The following is a 16,515-nucleotide window of genomic DNA, read 5'->3' on the forward strand; positions in this document are numbered from 1 at the left end:
CATTCTTTTTAATTTTTTTTTTTTTTTTTTTTTTTTTTTTTTTTTTTTTTTTGAGAAAGAGTACGACTTTGTCACCCAGGCTGGAGTACGGTGGCGCGATCTCAGCTCACTGCAACCTCCACCTCCCAGGTTCAAGCCATTCTCCTGCCTCAGCCTCCCAAGTAGCTGGGATTAAAGACACCTGCCACCATGCCTGGCTAATTTTTGTACTTTTAGTAGAGACAGGGTTTCACCATGTTGGTCAGGCTCTCGAACTCCTGACCTCAAATGATCTGCTGGCCTCAGCCTCCCAAAGTGCTGAGGGTACTTCTATGGTCTACAAATGATTGTTTCTTCCTCTTTGTCAGCTACAAAATTGAGATGTCAAAGAACTTACAGACCTTTTCTGGTTTCAGAAATTGATACAGTAATCAAGACAACATAAAACTTTTTCCTTTTAAAAATGAGAAACATTATTTTTTAAATTCTTATTTGTTTGAAATGACATTTGCTAAGAAACCAAGCCCTGAAACATCTTTCCCAACCACAGCCACAGCCTTGCATTTGCATCACTCATAAATGATTATAATCTTAAAAGTACAATATAACATATAGACAGTGTTTTGTTTAGTGCAGATACTAATACCCTCAGGTGTTCTTTCCACATGTAAGTTTGCTATACGAATAAAGGTCCGTCTTCCATATTTCTAGAAATTAAACATTTTTAGGAATTATACAATTATAAAATTAGGCAGTTTGTAAAACAGAAGCAAAATTAGGACCTTAAGTACCAAAACAGCAATCAAAAGAGAACATAAAGCCATGTGTGGTGGCTCGTGCCTGTAGTCCCAGCTCTATTCCTTTACTCCTTGGAGCCATCTTTCCCTATGGGAGATGACTTTAAATTGTTTTGTGCATGCAAATGATACATAGCAATAATCTAGCTTTTGATATCTGTGCTTCCTGACAACATCTGACCTGTGACTAACACTGGATCCTAAAGCATTTTTTAAAAGCCAGTTTTGTTTTGTCACACAAACTGGAGTGCAGTGGTGCAAACACAGCTTACTTCAGCCTCCCAGGTTCATGTGATCCTCCTGCCTCAGCCCCCCAAGTAGCTAGGACTACAGGTGCACTCTGCCATGCCTGGCTAATTTTTTGATTTTTTTTTTTTTTTTTTGCGATGGGGCGGGGGGTCTCACTATGTTGCCTAGGCTGGTCTTGAACTCCTGGGCTCAAGCAATCCTTCCACCTCAGCCTCCCAAAGTGTTGAGGTTATAGGCATGAGCCACTGCACCTGGCCAAGAAAGCGGCTTCCTTTCAATTGTCCACCAGGTGACATGAATTCCCAAGTTTGTACTAAAGCCTCCTCTTAAGAAGGAGCTGTGACATTACCATGTAATTAACTCCTCTTTAGTGGAATCAGCCATCAAGAGCAAGGATCATGAAGAGTAGCATCAGCTACTTAGTGGCCAGCAGACTCAGCTCCTACTAGACTTCTGAGGGCCACTACATATGTGTCCCTGAAGAAGCCTGTTACCTCACAGAGCAGAAAGACACAAGTAGAAGAAAAGCAGAATATCCTGCTAAGTGGCTAATGAACATTGTCCGCAGGTGGACACCATCTCAAAGACTCTCCAAAGAGAGCAATCTTCCAGACGTGGTGGCCAAAGCAGGCTTCAGAGAGGAGAAAGCGTATGAACTGAGCCTTGAAAGCTGCCCAGGGTGTCAACAGGAAGAGATGGTTTGGCCGCATGTGGGAGGCCTTCCGGGTGGAGTCTGCAGCCATTGCAAAGGGGAGAACATGCAAGATGTCACAAAGAAGGGAGAGCTGTCAAGTTTGAGTGAAACACGGATTTGTGCAGGTGAGCCAAAGGGTAGGGGGGATGAAAAAGGAGGTTTGGGAAGGTCTTGAATGGGACTGTTGGGAGATTTAACTGCAGGAGGTGAGCTCAGCTACTACTGGTGATCAGGACCCTTCTATGGCCTGTGTCAACTTGCACACCTGATTATACCTGCACATGCTGCCACCCTGAAACGAGAGAGGCAAGTCCAAGAGCAGAGTAAGAAGGAAGCTGTGTCTTTCTTGTTTTTTCCTGCCTATAATCAGCCCACATTTAGCCAATAAAATTTCCATCTACTTAATGGACAAAGCATACATTTTTTGTCAGTTAGTAGTGGGGATGTCAGAATGAAAACTGATTTGAACTTCCTATCCATTCATTCTTCAATAAACACTGAGTGTCTAGCATGTGCCCTGCCCTCAACTGGACACCAGGAAAGTCAGGTTGAACAAAACCTGGTCTCAGCACCGTGGAGGTTTGTAGTCAGGACAATCACTATTTCACAGTGTAAAGCTGTTGCACAGTTTCTTGGAAGTTAAGCAGACACCCACCCTAGTAGCAATTCTCCTAAGTATTAATTCAAGAGAAATATAAACATAATTCACAAAAGCCTGTATAAGAATGTGTAGAACAGCTTTATTCAGACTGGCCAAAAATTAGAAATAAGCCAGATGTCCATCAACAAGGAAGGGATAAGTAAACTTTGGGATATTCATCAATGAAATGTAATACAAGGGAACCAATTATGGGCTCATGCAACAACATGGTTGCCTCTCAAAAATAATATGCTGAGTGAAAAAAGCAGACACCAAAAGGTAGAGTGTTCCATTCCATTCCATTCTAGAATCAGCGAAATTCACCCATGGTGATGGACTGCAGAGGAGTCGCTGCTTTGAAGGGGAGGGGTTGACTGAAAAGGGGCATATGGGAACTTTCTAGGGTGACAGAGTGCTCTGTCCCTTGATATTCTTCCCACAAAACTGACTGGACAGTAAACAGTATCTGAGCATTTCCCTCTCTATAAATTATGTCTCAATAAATAAACTGCATAAAGCAAACAACTGAGAAAATATTGTGGAAGCACCTGGCCCTGGAGCCAAGTCCTGAAAGATGAGTACGAGGTCTTCCGGTTGAGAATAAAAGGTAGAGGACAGAATATTCTCGATAGAGGAAACACATGTACAAAAGGTTGGGGATGTGGGGGGCGTAGCCTTCCACACAATGGACAGAACTTCCTATGGCTAGAACGCAGGATGAGAAAGAGAACAGCATGAGCTGAGGCTGAGATCGAGGTGCAAGCACATTGCCTACTGTGCCTCATAAAGGGTGAGGGACTTCCAGCACATGGAGGGTTTGAATAAGCCCTGGAATGCTGATGCAGAAACGCCCTAAGAGGTCTGGATACCAACCCTTATCCACAGGACCAAATACTGGCCCGGGGGCTAAACAAAGCTCTATCTGAAATTTGTTGTGTTAGATTTGGGTTTCAAAACACAACCCATGTGGCAAATTATGCTAGGATATGTCATTTGAATTTCAACTGTTCCAAAGGGAGGAAAAATGTATTTGAAGGGTGTGCCACATGCAGTGAGTTTATTTCAATATCCCCTGACATCAGCGTTTTTTCCAAAGCATGTTTCAAGGAATAAGTAGTCCTGCAAGATGCTGGTCTCCAAAGGAGGATGCTGTGGTTAGAAGGGTTTGAGTACTCGGGAAGCTGAGGCAGGAGAATGGCATAAACCCTGGAGGCGGAGCTTGCAGTGAGCTGAAATCCGGCCACTGTACTCCAGTCTGGGCGACAGAGCGAGACTCCATCTCAAAAAAAGAAAGGGTTTGACGAGGGCCACTTCTGCAGATTCACAGTGCACAGGAGCACAACAGAAGTTTGGAAAAAGTTGTGCAGTCCCAAAAATCAGCATTTCTCAATATTATTTGATTATGGGAGATTCTTGTATAATACCTAACAGCCAAATTGTGGAACAAGTTTTGAGATATGCTGATTCATGTGATACACAAATGAGGCATAACAAGTCTCTCTGGTCACCACAGCAACCACTTTAGAAGCAGCCCAGTGGCTTGAATGCAGCAGATGCACTTCCTAATAATGTACTCCTTTCTCACCACAAGATATAATAGTAACAGTGATAATGGTAGTGTTCATTAAGTGCTCACAAAGGTCTAAGAGTTGTACACACAGTTTTATGTAATCGTCATACCACCTCCAAAGTAGATACTATCGGAAATCCAACTGTAGAGATGAGGAAACTGAGACACCAAGTAAGTTAAACATCTGCTTACAATTTCACAGATAATGACTGAGTTGGAATCTGAACCCAGGCATAATTCCCAAGCCTTCCATCTTAATCACTATGCCAGCCTGTCATCTCCATTTTTCAGTATAAATAAAGTACACTTGATATATTCATCTATTCTTGTCTTCACTCAAGTCCCTCACTTAATAGTAAAGTATCAGTAAATGCACATAAGGCTCACTACATTGGAAAAGTGTGTTTTTAGTCAACTTTTGCTGAAACTTGGCTGCAGGCAATGGGGGTTGGATTCATTATTTTTTCGTCTTTGAATGGCAGTTCCTCACAGGAACATGTCTGGTCTGATTCAGTTCTTGGTCATTCTGGTCAAAAATGCTATTGCTAAGCATTTCACTCTATGTAAATTATGTATCAATAAATAATATAAATTGGATAAAGCATTTTAGAGTCTATTGCTAAACAACATCATTTTTGACAAGAAGAAACTAGGGTTTGTTTCAACCCTAGTGTTTTTTTCTGGGTTAGTGTTAACTCAGTCATTTAATTATCCCTTCATGCAGCATATTTTCTGAAACTTTCCTGAACCATACATCCTCAAAGTTAGCCAATAGTCTCTCCAAAGAAACTGAAAATAGTCACCACCAGAAGTCCTGTAAGTTTGTTTGAAGAGATCAATGTTTTACCTTTAAGCCCACCTTGATTTATACAAAGAAGAATTTAATTGTGTGTCTATCCTATTGTAGAGGGGGTGAAGGGACTGGCTATCATAGTAGGCAAGAGATTGAACCTGACAAATATATTCATCTTATCTAAATCTGACAAATATGTTAATCTTATCTTACATCTATATCTCTTACCTGACAAATACAAAGAGAAAATATTTTAATTTATTGTCAGCAGCATTTGAAAAATCCTCTGTAGTCTTGCCAAGACCAATGATAACTTCTACCAGTAGCATACTTTGATGTAATTTTTCCCAGTACTTTGTTTGCTTCCAGCCGACAGAGTTCAGATTTAGGCTTTTTTGCCCCATATTCATGAAGGTAACAGACTCATAGTCGGCTCATCAGAGAAAAGGAGCTCATAAAGACAAATTTAGTATTTGACTTTTTTTTACCATGCTTTATCTCAGACTGCTTGTTTAGCATAAACTAAAACATTTTAAAAACCAAATTATGTAGGTAGTCCAGTGGAGTACCTTAAAGAAGGCTAAGCACCCCCCTTGCAGTATTACCTTTCAAAGTGGATGTGGTTCTAGTCCACAGTCCCAGGGGAGATGTCAATGTACAACTGCACTTTCTCATACTGGAGCCCGAATGCAAAATATGGCCTCATTACCAGATGCTGACTAACAGACCATCACATTTTGGCCAAAATATTCATTGTGTTTTTTCCCTCCAATTTCTATGCCGATGAAAAGTACTTTGCATTTGCAAAACTTGGTATTTTTTAGGGCTTATGCTGAACAGAAGCATCAAGCATCTAAAAATACAGGATGTGCTCTACTTGTGTCTAACATGCCAATCTGGATACATTAACAAGTAATCAAAAATAGTACAACTTTTTGATAGGAATAAATCCATCATGAACTAGAAGTTTAAACTACTCACTGGAAGTAAAACAGTCTTGAAAACCTTTAGTTTCTTTAAAGAGGGTTCAGTTTTAGTCAGATGGAATATATATTAAACTTCCAGGTTCTTGTTATAAGAACATTCCAAAAACAAAACCATATGAAAATGAACAAAGACAACACAATATATACACATCCAAGGGTTTAGGCTTACATAATTTTAAGAATGTTTAATAGCTCTATATTTACTATGCTAAAATTAGAAAAAAAAAATCCATCATAGTTAAACAGTTAACTGCAAGGGCACATCTGAAATGACAAGCCCACAAGCTTAAGATCCTGAACACGCAGATTCCAGAAGCTTTTGGCAAAGCCAAGTACGTGACGTCTTCTTGACTTCTGATGTCACACTATCCTATCTTCTGCCATCTGCCTCTAGCAAATGTCAGTGTATTCCCAGGATGGAAACATGCCTCCTTTCTGAATCATTTCTACAAAGACTCCCCAAACTACAGCCTCTCGCAGTTGAAAGTGACTGCCCTAAATTCAGAGGAAAACACAAAGTCATGGGCTTCTCTTGGTAATTCAGAATCAAGAATTCCCCATCTAAATGATCAGTGACTAAACTGAATGAGGTGAAAACTTATAAACTCCTATGTTGACAGCCCAGTAAAGGGCCAAACAGTATTTAAGAAATGGGAACTTCAAAACCCAGAATCCACAAGAAAGTCTTAAGGCTTCTGAGGACACTTTAGAAAACAACATAAAATCACCTTCTCATTTGGGGTTTTGCATGAAGAAGTCTTTAAGCATGCAATTCCTGTTTTTTGTTTCTGGTGGATTTATGAGACTCTTAGAGTGCAATGCCCTCATTGCAGTGTTACAACATTCTGTATGATGAATTGATTGCAAATCACTGCCAAGATCACTGGTAGGAAGCAGGTCATTAAATAAAATTAAAACTCTGCCAATGTTTTGCTTGTAAACGGTTCTTCCAAAGCCTTACAGCACCATTCCTTAAAAACAGTCTCAATTCATCAGAGAAGCAGAGTCTCCCAAATTTCTAGTGGATGATCCAAATATTCTATATTTAATACAAGCATTCACTATGTTATGTTTTAGAAAAAGCCATAGTGTAATAAAAGTTGTACAAAAAGAGCATGGAAAAGAGTCACCATGAAAAACAATTAAATTTTGAACAGGCTTACTATGAAATTGTTCAGCAAAAGGTTCAGAAACCTATCCTGCATAACTACACCCTTTGGAAGCCTACATTTTTCCTTAAGTATATCTTCAAACATTTCAAATTAAACTGAATTAATATCTTATCCAGAAAGAGAATGGATACTGTGGCCCCTTATCCAAAGAAACTCTACAGTGATTTATTGTGGCAAATTAACATCTCCACAGATCAAAACTAAGGCCCAGGCTTATTCATCATCTGGTCAAAGGTCTGAGCAGAACAACTCTTCCCCCTTAGCTGTGTCTGAAAGTGACCCACTAAGAATACAGTATGTTTCAGTCAGTCTGGGGTAAGCAAAGGGATCTATTTCTTAAGATTCAATCACACTCTTGCTACAATAAATATGTGATGTTTCAGGCAACATTTTAAGGCTGATAAGTAGAAGGCCATGCCAGGCAAATTGGTTCACATTCTAGGAGCATATTTAACTAAACAAATACTGATTGTTTTTGCCTGGGGAGATGCGCTGGACTGTTGAGTAGGATTTAGCAGAAGCAAAAAGAGTTTAAGAAAGTGTTTCATTGATGTTGAGCTGGGCACCCATGCTTGATGTCGTGGGAGTCACGCTACTTTCTGGTTAAAAAAGAAATACCCCAGTGAACAGATAAGCTGACTAATTGTTATTGATATAACAATTAAATGGTAAATGTGTTGTCTTCCTACAATGACAGCACTGGATTCATTTCTAAAGCTCGAGGTACCATAAACCATTTTATGGGAAACACATTTTAACTTTTTAAGTTCTCATCTCCTATGCATGGCCATATGGGGGCTATATGTACAATGTTCTAATGGAAAAATAACTCATATCAAGAGATGCTCTCCATTAGGGTAAATACCTAATGCATGAGGGGCTTAAAACCTAGATGACAGGTTGATAGGTACAGCAAATTACCATGGCACATGTATACCTATGTAAAACAAACCTGCATGTTCTGCACATGTCTCCCAGAACTTAAAGTTAAATAAAAAAAGATGCTCTCTAGAATTGAACAAAAAGTACCTATGCCAAACTGATACATATAGTACTATATACATTGATAAATTTACTCCAATACTAATGAGGTGGAAGAAAAGCTTGTGATTTTTTAAGTCTACTGCTAGGAATCCAGGAAGGTATTAAAGGCAAACAATCTTACAGTTACCCCAACATTTTAAGAATGCTGGCCGGGCGCGGTGGCTCAAGCCTGTTATCCCAGCACTTTGGGAGGCCGAGATGGGCAGATCACGAGGTCAGGAGATCGAGACCATCCTGGCTAACACGGTGAAACCCCATCTCTACTAAAAAATACAAAAAACTAGCCGAGCGAGGTGGCGGGCGCCTGTAGTCCCAGCTACTCGGGAGGCTGAGGCAGGAGAATGGTGTAAACCTGGGAGGCGGAGCTTGCAGTGAGCTGAGATCCGGCCACTGCACTCCGGCCTGGGCGACAGAGCGAGACTCCGTCTCAAAAAAAAAAAAAAAAAAAAAAAAGAATGCTATCTAACATGTACCCATATTACAAAAAGTTTAAAACAAACACTTGATCCAGTTAGCCAGCCAGAGACACTCATCTGTCCTGCCTGTGTTAACCACCATCACACACCCCATTTCTCTGATACCTCAACTTCTTTCAATGCCTTAGTAAAAGAGTCAACTGTGTGGTTTCAGCTCATGGTTGCTTTCATTTCTGCTAATGAGTGTGGACCTGGACTCCTCCATTCATTTCATAAATGTTTATCAAACCTTCATCATATATCAGACACTGCTTGGTGCTGGTGATAGAGCAATTAACAAGAAAGAAATATGCAATGCTCTACCCACATGAAGCTTCCTCTCTAGTGGGACAGACATTACATAAATTATTACACCACATAATTCAAATTATAAGTGCTAACAAGAGATGCTTTCTGGTGATTCTGAACCATGATTTTTATCAGTTTATCCAGAACTAAGAAGTTCGAATTGATTCAGGATAACCAAACTCAAAAAGAGATTAAGATGATAAACTAGAACAGAATTTTTAGACTTAAAATGACAAAGAGTTTACACTAGAATATTCCTGTAGGCTGCTTTTGACATTTTCTTTCTAGTAGGAGAGCCCACTCTGGAAACCAAAGTATAATTAGAAGTCTTCCTGGGGGTACGTTTACATGATGTAACCAACAAGCGTTGGATGGTCTGTAGATAAGGAAGCTTTCCATCCCAAATGGAGGTGATGTTCAGTCATGTTGTCAGAGTATTTGACATTTGGGTGTTTATATCTGGTTCTAAAAATGTGGTTGACTTACATAACTTGTTCCAGTAGAGAGAGGAACAAAAGGAAGAAGCAAAATGCTGTGCTATCAGAGCTTCATCACCAAAACAATTCTGGTGATCCACTGACAAACCCCTCCTCTGAGATCACTATGGAAAGATAGTTACCCTTTTTATTCTAATGTATTTCCAATCTGAGTAAAAAGTTTCCCAATTTACAGCTAATTATTTTATATTTTAAACTATTGGCTCTCTAATAACATTTAGGAAACACTTTCCTTGTTGGCAGGCGACCCCTGAATCACAATCAGAATAAATTATTTCCAGAATGTAGGAAGCTGATGCTCACTGGATCCCCGGGACATGTCAGGCCTTTTTTTTTAAATAGTTATGTTAACACTTCCTTCCCGTTTGTATAGATAGGGAAACTAAGACCTAGGGATCACACAGCATTAGGAGCCAGAGTCAGGGTTTGAAGTGAAGTCCTCTTATATGAAGTCCAGTGTCCCAGGCCAGCAATCCGGGGACATGCATCAGGCTGGCTGCTTCAGAATCAACTAAGAAGAATGTTAGATACACAAGTTTGCAGGCTCCAGCCAAGCCCTGATTCAAATCACAATCTCTGAACAGAGGAATCTGTATTTTTTTTGTTTGCCACAGTAAACTCAGATGCATAGTCAGCTATGGGAAGCATGATTCTAGCAAAAAATTCCTATCTATGTATCTTACTTCTCATTAGCTGCATAGTCAGAGGGTGGCCCTCCCCAACACCATCACAGGATTTGGGGAGCTGGAGTTGGGAAGAAGGGTTTCTCCAAGTTTTGAGCCTCTGGCCTTAAACTCCATCCAGCATATTCAGCTATCTCTTTCTGAATTTATGTTTTCAGAGACTGAACAAAAAGTGAAAGAGAAAAGTTGTCTCTTTACAGAGACAATAACCATCATTTCACAAAATCATTATAAAGAGCAAATGAGATCATGATTTCAAATCTGCTTTTGAATGGCATGAAGTGCCATATAATATTGCACTATTAATTCACCCAAAGGTGAACATTCCAAACAAGGAGGAGTGTAATTGTCACTCTTCAACTTAAGTGGAGGCAAAGAAAGTTTGGAAACCAGTCTCTGGGGTAGGCAAACTACAGCCACCTGTTTTTATAAAGTTCACTGCAACACAGCTAAACTCATTATTTACATATTGTCTATGGCTGCTTTGCAAGCTACAATGACAGAGTTGACTAGTTGTAACAAAGATCTGATGGCTTGCAAAAACTAAAATATTTACTATAGGACCCTTTAAGGAAAAGTTTGCCACCCCCTAAGATAGATGGTCATATTCTTCTTAGGCAAACATAAATCGATGGTACTCAGCTGAACATTCCACATTTTAAGCAAACCTTAAGAACAAAATCTGCATGGCTGGATGGAGAGAAGACAGTCCCCAGATTCTGATACATGGAGAGTGATGCTTCCTTTCCTTTGCTGAAGCCGGATTATTACCTCATCAGTCACTGTGACTGATGGCAGCAAGCCTCATCCTTCAGTTATGTTTGGTATATAAATTTCCCCTCCAAACCCAAGCCTTAGTCTCTTTGAGAGTAGTCACATCATACTAGAGGTCAAACATGTAGCCGATAGATCACGTGTGTATGTATATCTGTGCATGTATTATTTTTTCATTTTTAAAGCTAAGGATGGCCAGGGCCAGGCCTAACCTCTGAGGCTCTTTGGAGCATTCATACCATGTGGACTCCCACACTTCAGCAGCTTGTCCAAACTAAACTGGAACCCGGGGTGGAGATGAACAGGCAGCCGCATGGCTGGCTGGCTGCCTCTGAATCCACCCACCTGCTGGTTTGCTCTCCTGCTGTGTCTTAGGCTCTGTGTGCTGAGGCGGGATGGCCCTGGCCCAGTTGGCTCACATAGCCAACCTGCCCCCAGAGAAATATGCAATCAGGAAGTTGGCAGTAAGCACTCCTGGCTCACCAGGCTCTACAAGCGAATGTCATGTTTCCTTTTCCTGGTATAAAATCTGCAAAAGGCTAAAGTCAATCATCTCCACTTGTCGATGAGAAAGATGAAAATTAAGCCCTTGAGCCCAATACTTTATATTTTTGTCATGATATAGATTACCAAGAGCAAGCAATATTATAGTTTCCTTTAAAACATCACCTAACGTGATAATCGTGATTCTAGAAGAAAGAGTTGCCAGATGATTCCCTCAGTTTGATTTCCTCAAACTCCTATATATCTCTGGATAATAATTTGATGTTGTAATTAACGTCCTCAACCCTTCAGCTTTGTTTTCATTTAAGCAATCCAAAATAAAGGCACATAATGTCCCTCCCAATCAGAGAGTACTCACAATTCCCAAAGCCCCTTAGTTAAGGTCTAGGCTTGGAAATACAACTATAAGTAGGAAATGAACCTATAGACTCAATATTTTCTGCTCTAGTTTCACTAAGTAGGAAGTGGATTCAATATGTCCTGCCTTAATTTCTATGTGTTGAACTAGGCTTGATAACAAACATCAATATCTATCAATATACAGATATAAATATTCATCACAATTTTACTATCATGTAATTATTATTATTTTTTACAAAGTTCAATTCACTTCCCTTACCAAGTCAAAAAACTAACAATGTTATAGTTCAACTTTGGGGTGGGTGGGTGTGTGTGTGTGTGTGTGTGTGTGTGTGTATGTGTGTATATATATATATTTTTTTTTAATTAAGGCTTTCATGATACCTAAAACTATGGTAAGGAGAAAAATCATCATTTTGTCCCCTGTTAAGAGCTGAACTGTGTCCCCCCAAAATTCACATGTTGAGGTCCTACCCCCCACCCCCCGGGTAGCTCAGAATGTATTTGGAGATAGAGCTTTAAAGAATAAAGTTAACTGAGGTCATTACGGTGGGCCCTAATCCAATATCACTGATATCCTTATAAAGAGAGATTGGAGCACAGACAGGCACAGGGGGAAGACCAGGTGAAGACACAGGAAGAAGATGGCCATCCATCTGCAAGCCAAGGACAGAGACCTCAGAAGAAACCAATATTGCCAACACCTTGATCTCTAATTCTAGCCTCCAGAAAAGAAGAAATAAATTTCTGTTGTCTAAGCCCCCTAGCTTGTGGTACTTCGTTATGGCAACCATGGTCGACAAATACATTCCCCCTCTTCAAATACACTCACAACATAGAAGTTTATGGTGTCTAATACCAGTTTCAATTTCTGGGAAAATTGCCTTAAGTTCTTTGGGCAAAGCTTCTCTCCACATAGATTACACAAGTAAGACATCAATTTCTGAATTATGAAATATTTCAAAGCATGAGAAATTATCATCCTCTCACTTCTTAAGACTGTTATTTAAATACTAAGTACGGCATGGGTTTTCATTTGGAAATTTTCTATTGTCTTGCCTTACATAAAAAACTTGTCATTGAAAGTTTAACACAGCTGTCTTTAAAAAAAATTATCAAGATGAGGTATTCTAAATACAATGCTTTGAATTTTGAAAATAGTTTTCTTGGCAGCAAATTCTAATATGTAGTAAAAGGAAAGAGAACTCAAACTTAATAAAGTTACTTTTTTTCCCAGTATCTGTATCATTAACATAAAATTTGGCTTGACTTAAATTTTACCAAATGCATAACAAAATCATAATGATTTAACTGAATTGAAGAGAACTTCTGGGAAACCTGCAAATATTGAGGTATACAGAAAAATATAACTGAAAAGGGAGATTAAGATTTCAGATTTTTATACCATAAAATGTTTTCTCTGTTAATGAAAAAGGCAACACATATATAGTTCAATATATAGTTCTAAAATGCATTCAATATATAGTTCTAAAATGCATTCAATATATAGTTCTAAAATGTTAACGCTAGGAGATAGAAAGTCACAAGAATAAAATGTTGGGGGTTTTTGTTGTTTTTGTTTTCTGTTTTTGCCTTTCAGAGTAATGCTGTAGAGCATCTCATAGGGCCGATTACATAGCAATTGTCCCACAGAGACTATTGTTTAAGGAAATTCAAATATTCTGTAGTCTTGGCTGGTGTCCCACAGAGGAGTACAGAAAAAGTTCTTAAACCAACCATCTCTTCCACTACAAATAAAATACCAATTTGGATTTAATGTTTGAACATCCAAGAATTTTGTTCATGAAATAACTTCCAAAACTAGAAAGTTCTTTAAAGTGCTATCTTAAAAAATATTTACAGATAACATGGGGTATTAGGCAACATTAGAGAAACAAAATATTTTTAAGAAAATGTCCCGTATGGGGAAAAAGTAAAGCTAAAGAACATCCAAGAATTTTGTTCATGAAATAACTTCCAAAACTAGAAAGTTCTTTAAAGTGCTATCTTAAAAAATATTTACAGATAACATGGGGTATTAGGCAACATTAGAGAAACAAAATATTTTTAAGAAAATGTCCCGTATGGGGAAAAAGTAAAGCTAAAGAGTATTTATGATACTGAAGACGTTCAGGCCCCATGCAAGAGTTGGCCACAGCAATCCAAAACATTTAGAAATATTTTCCAAATGTTGCTATTAAAGAGGGAAGGAGGGGAGGGAATAAAAACAATAAAAACAAAAACCTGGTCCTTAATCATGAACATCCCACTAGGCATTACAAAAGGATTAGGTTAGTTCTATATCTAAACCAACTTCCTTAAAAAGTACAACTCATAGCTGGGTGTGGTGGCTCATGCCTGTAATCCCAGCACTTTGGGAGGCTGAAACAGTCTGATCGCTTGAGTCCTGGAGTTCAAGACCAGCCTGGGCAATATGGGGAAACCCCATCTCTATAAAAAAGCCAAAAATTAGCTGGGCATAGTGCAAGTCTGTAGTCCTAGCTACTCAGGAGGCTGAAGTGGGAGGAACCACTTGAGCCCACGAGGTGGAAGTTGCAGTGAGCCAAAATCACGCCACTATACTCCAACCTGGGCGACAGACTGAGACTCTCAATCTCAAAAAAAAAAAAAAAAAGTAAAACTCAAAACAGCTTTCTAGAAATTAGTAATTTAGGCCGGGCATGGTGGCTCAAGCCTGTAATTCCAGCACTTTGGGAGGCCAAGGCGGGTGGATTGCTTGACATCAGGAGTTCAAGACCAGCCTGGACAACCTGGCAAAACTCTATCTCTACTAAAAATACAAAAATTAGCCAGGTGTGATGGCGGGCACCTGTAATCCCAGCTACTCAGGAGGCTGAGGCAGGAGAATCACCTGAACTTGGGAGGTGGAGGTTGCAGTGAGCCCAGATGTTACCACTGCACTCCAGCCTGGGCGACAGAGAGAAAGGCTCCTTCTCAAAAAAAAAAAAAAAAAAGTAATTAAGAACATAGAGTGTAATGATTGACAGCATGGGCTGTAAAGTCAATCTTCCCAGGTTCAATTCCTGGCTCTGCCATTTACTAGGTGTGTGACCTGGACAAGTTACTTGGCCTTTCTGTATCCCAGCTGCCCCTCTCAAACGACAGAACCATCTCAGTGGGTTGTTGGGAGTATTAAATGAGTTTCTCCATGTAAAACCTTAGCACGGTGCCTGAAATTTGATGTGTCATATAAATACTCGTGGCAGGGGTGGGGGTAGAGCAATTCAGAAACCAATCACAATTAGAACACAAAAATGTCTGCTGAGGCTGTACTGAACAAACCAACAGAAATTCCTATCTAGGTGGTATCTAAACACATTGGAGAATTGTATTTATATACAATTTTTCCCATCAGCTTTACTGTTCCAGAAATTCACATTTTCACTGATCTGAGCTGATCCTCTACCCACAGTACCAGACTAGGCAAAAGAGCAAACCATTCTTTAAGGTGTTACCTAAAACAGCTGACCTTAAGGTCTAACAATGAAAGAGTGACTGAAGACTGAATGAAATCATGGTTAAGTGCACATTTAGCAAAAATACCAGCCCACAACATTATAGGCAAATTATGTTAGATTGTGGTGAACTATGGAGGTCCTCAGTAGTGGTCACTGATGGCCACTCACCCAGATTCAGTAGCAAAACACAGAAGAGGGGACAACAACACTGTGTGGTCCTTGGTTCTGCCACATCAACTGTCACCAACCAGCACACCCTGGAGCCTACTTCTTCCTGTCCAGCCCCCCGCAGTCACTGTCCCCCAAGGTCATGTGTGGCAAGCACCCATGAAGCCCAGCTAAGGCCATCACCAGCGGCTGATGTTGTGTTACTGTCAATGATAAAAGCTGTGAAAGCTCTGCAGTGGTTTGAATAATTTTATCTAGCCTTGACCACTCTTTTAAGTATATATATACAATTTTCATTCTACTTTATTATCACCTCCTATTCTCTGACTTTCTTTTCTCTCCTCTAGAAATTGCTTATCATGAAGTAAACAAACATAAAGAAGGTTTTTTGACTAGTTGCAAAACTCCAGTGGTGAACAGTACACACAGCATTTCTGATGTAATCCCTACTTATATAAACCAGGACGTTCCTGAGAGATTTAAGCCAAAGTTGATTTTCCTCTCTCCTGTCAATGTCCTGAGTGTCCTTGGCCTACACTGGACATACAATTTCTTAAGCATAAGTACATTTCTCAGCATTTCCTTTGGCTCTAATTCCTTACATGTGGATAGACTGGTTTTGTATATAATCACTGTTTATTTCCTTAGTACATTTTCTATCTACTGCAAGTATGCTGCCAAATGGCTTAAAAAGTTTTTACTTTGAAGCACAAGTCAATAGAAAAAGATGGGAGATACACAAAAAGTAAAAGAGACATGCTTCTTTTAAACAAAAGCTGAATGTGGTTTAACTCAAACTGAGCTTTGGAATTATACCAAAGCCAGTATGTAAAACCATGCTGACAAAAACACAGGAAGCACTGTAAATAGCAGGTTAATGGATCAACACAGCAAAGCAATATGTGCTTAGAAAAAGCATTCTGCAATGTGCTCTCTATTGTAGTAAAGTTGCAAGATAATATATTAAAGAAGTTACATTTTCTAAATTTTGCTTGACCTTTTATTTAGTCTGAACTATTCCATCATATTTTTTCTTTATCTAAAGAATATTTGAAACAATACTTTAAAAAACTATTTCATTCTCTCCTATATGCTGACAAGAAATAAGAATGTTACCACAGTGACTTAAGTAATGTAAAGAATTAGTCACCAGTAAGAATCAACATCTTTTGGATCAGTAATAAATCAACTTATAAGCAGTGTCAGAATTATTACTCTTGAATTGGGGGAAGCCAAATACCTTCTTTTTTGTTGCTGAAAAATTATCCTCCAACTGACAATCTAAGAATATATATTAAGCATAGAAACAAATCTGTATCCAGTTCTGAAGACTTCTATACTACTGCTTGTTTTATGTTTCTG

General features: G+C 39.2%; 1 protein-coding gene across 4 annotated transcripts in view; it reads right to left on the reverse strand.

Annotated features, from left to right (window-relative positions):
- The window catches only part of ARHGEF28 (Rho guanine nucleotide exchange factor 28), a 313,178-nt gene that overhangs the window by 13,481 nt on the left and 283,182 nt on the right, over positions 1-16,515 (reverse strand). Inside the window, exon 37 of one of the 4 annotated variants that reach the window (XM_050793501.1) lies at positions 5,328-5,398. The exons of the other annotated variants lie outside the window; for them this stretch is intronic. Coding sequence (XP_050649458.1) covers positions 5,328-5,398 — 71 coding nt within the window. The remainder of the gene's footprint in view (positions 1-5,327; positions 5,399-16,515) is intronic. 4 annotated transcript variants of the gene reach the window in all.

This window comes from Macaca thibetana, chromosome 6 (genome assembly GCF_024542745.1).
Source record: "Macaca thibetana thibetana isolate TM-01 chromosome 6, ASM2454274v1, whole genome shotgun sequence".
Lineage (NCBI taxonomy): Eukaryota > Metazoa > Chordata > Mammalia > Primates > Cercopithecidae > Macaca > Macaca thibetana.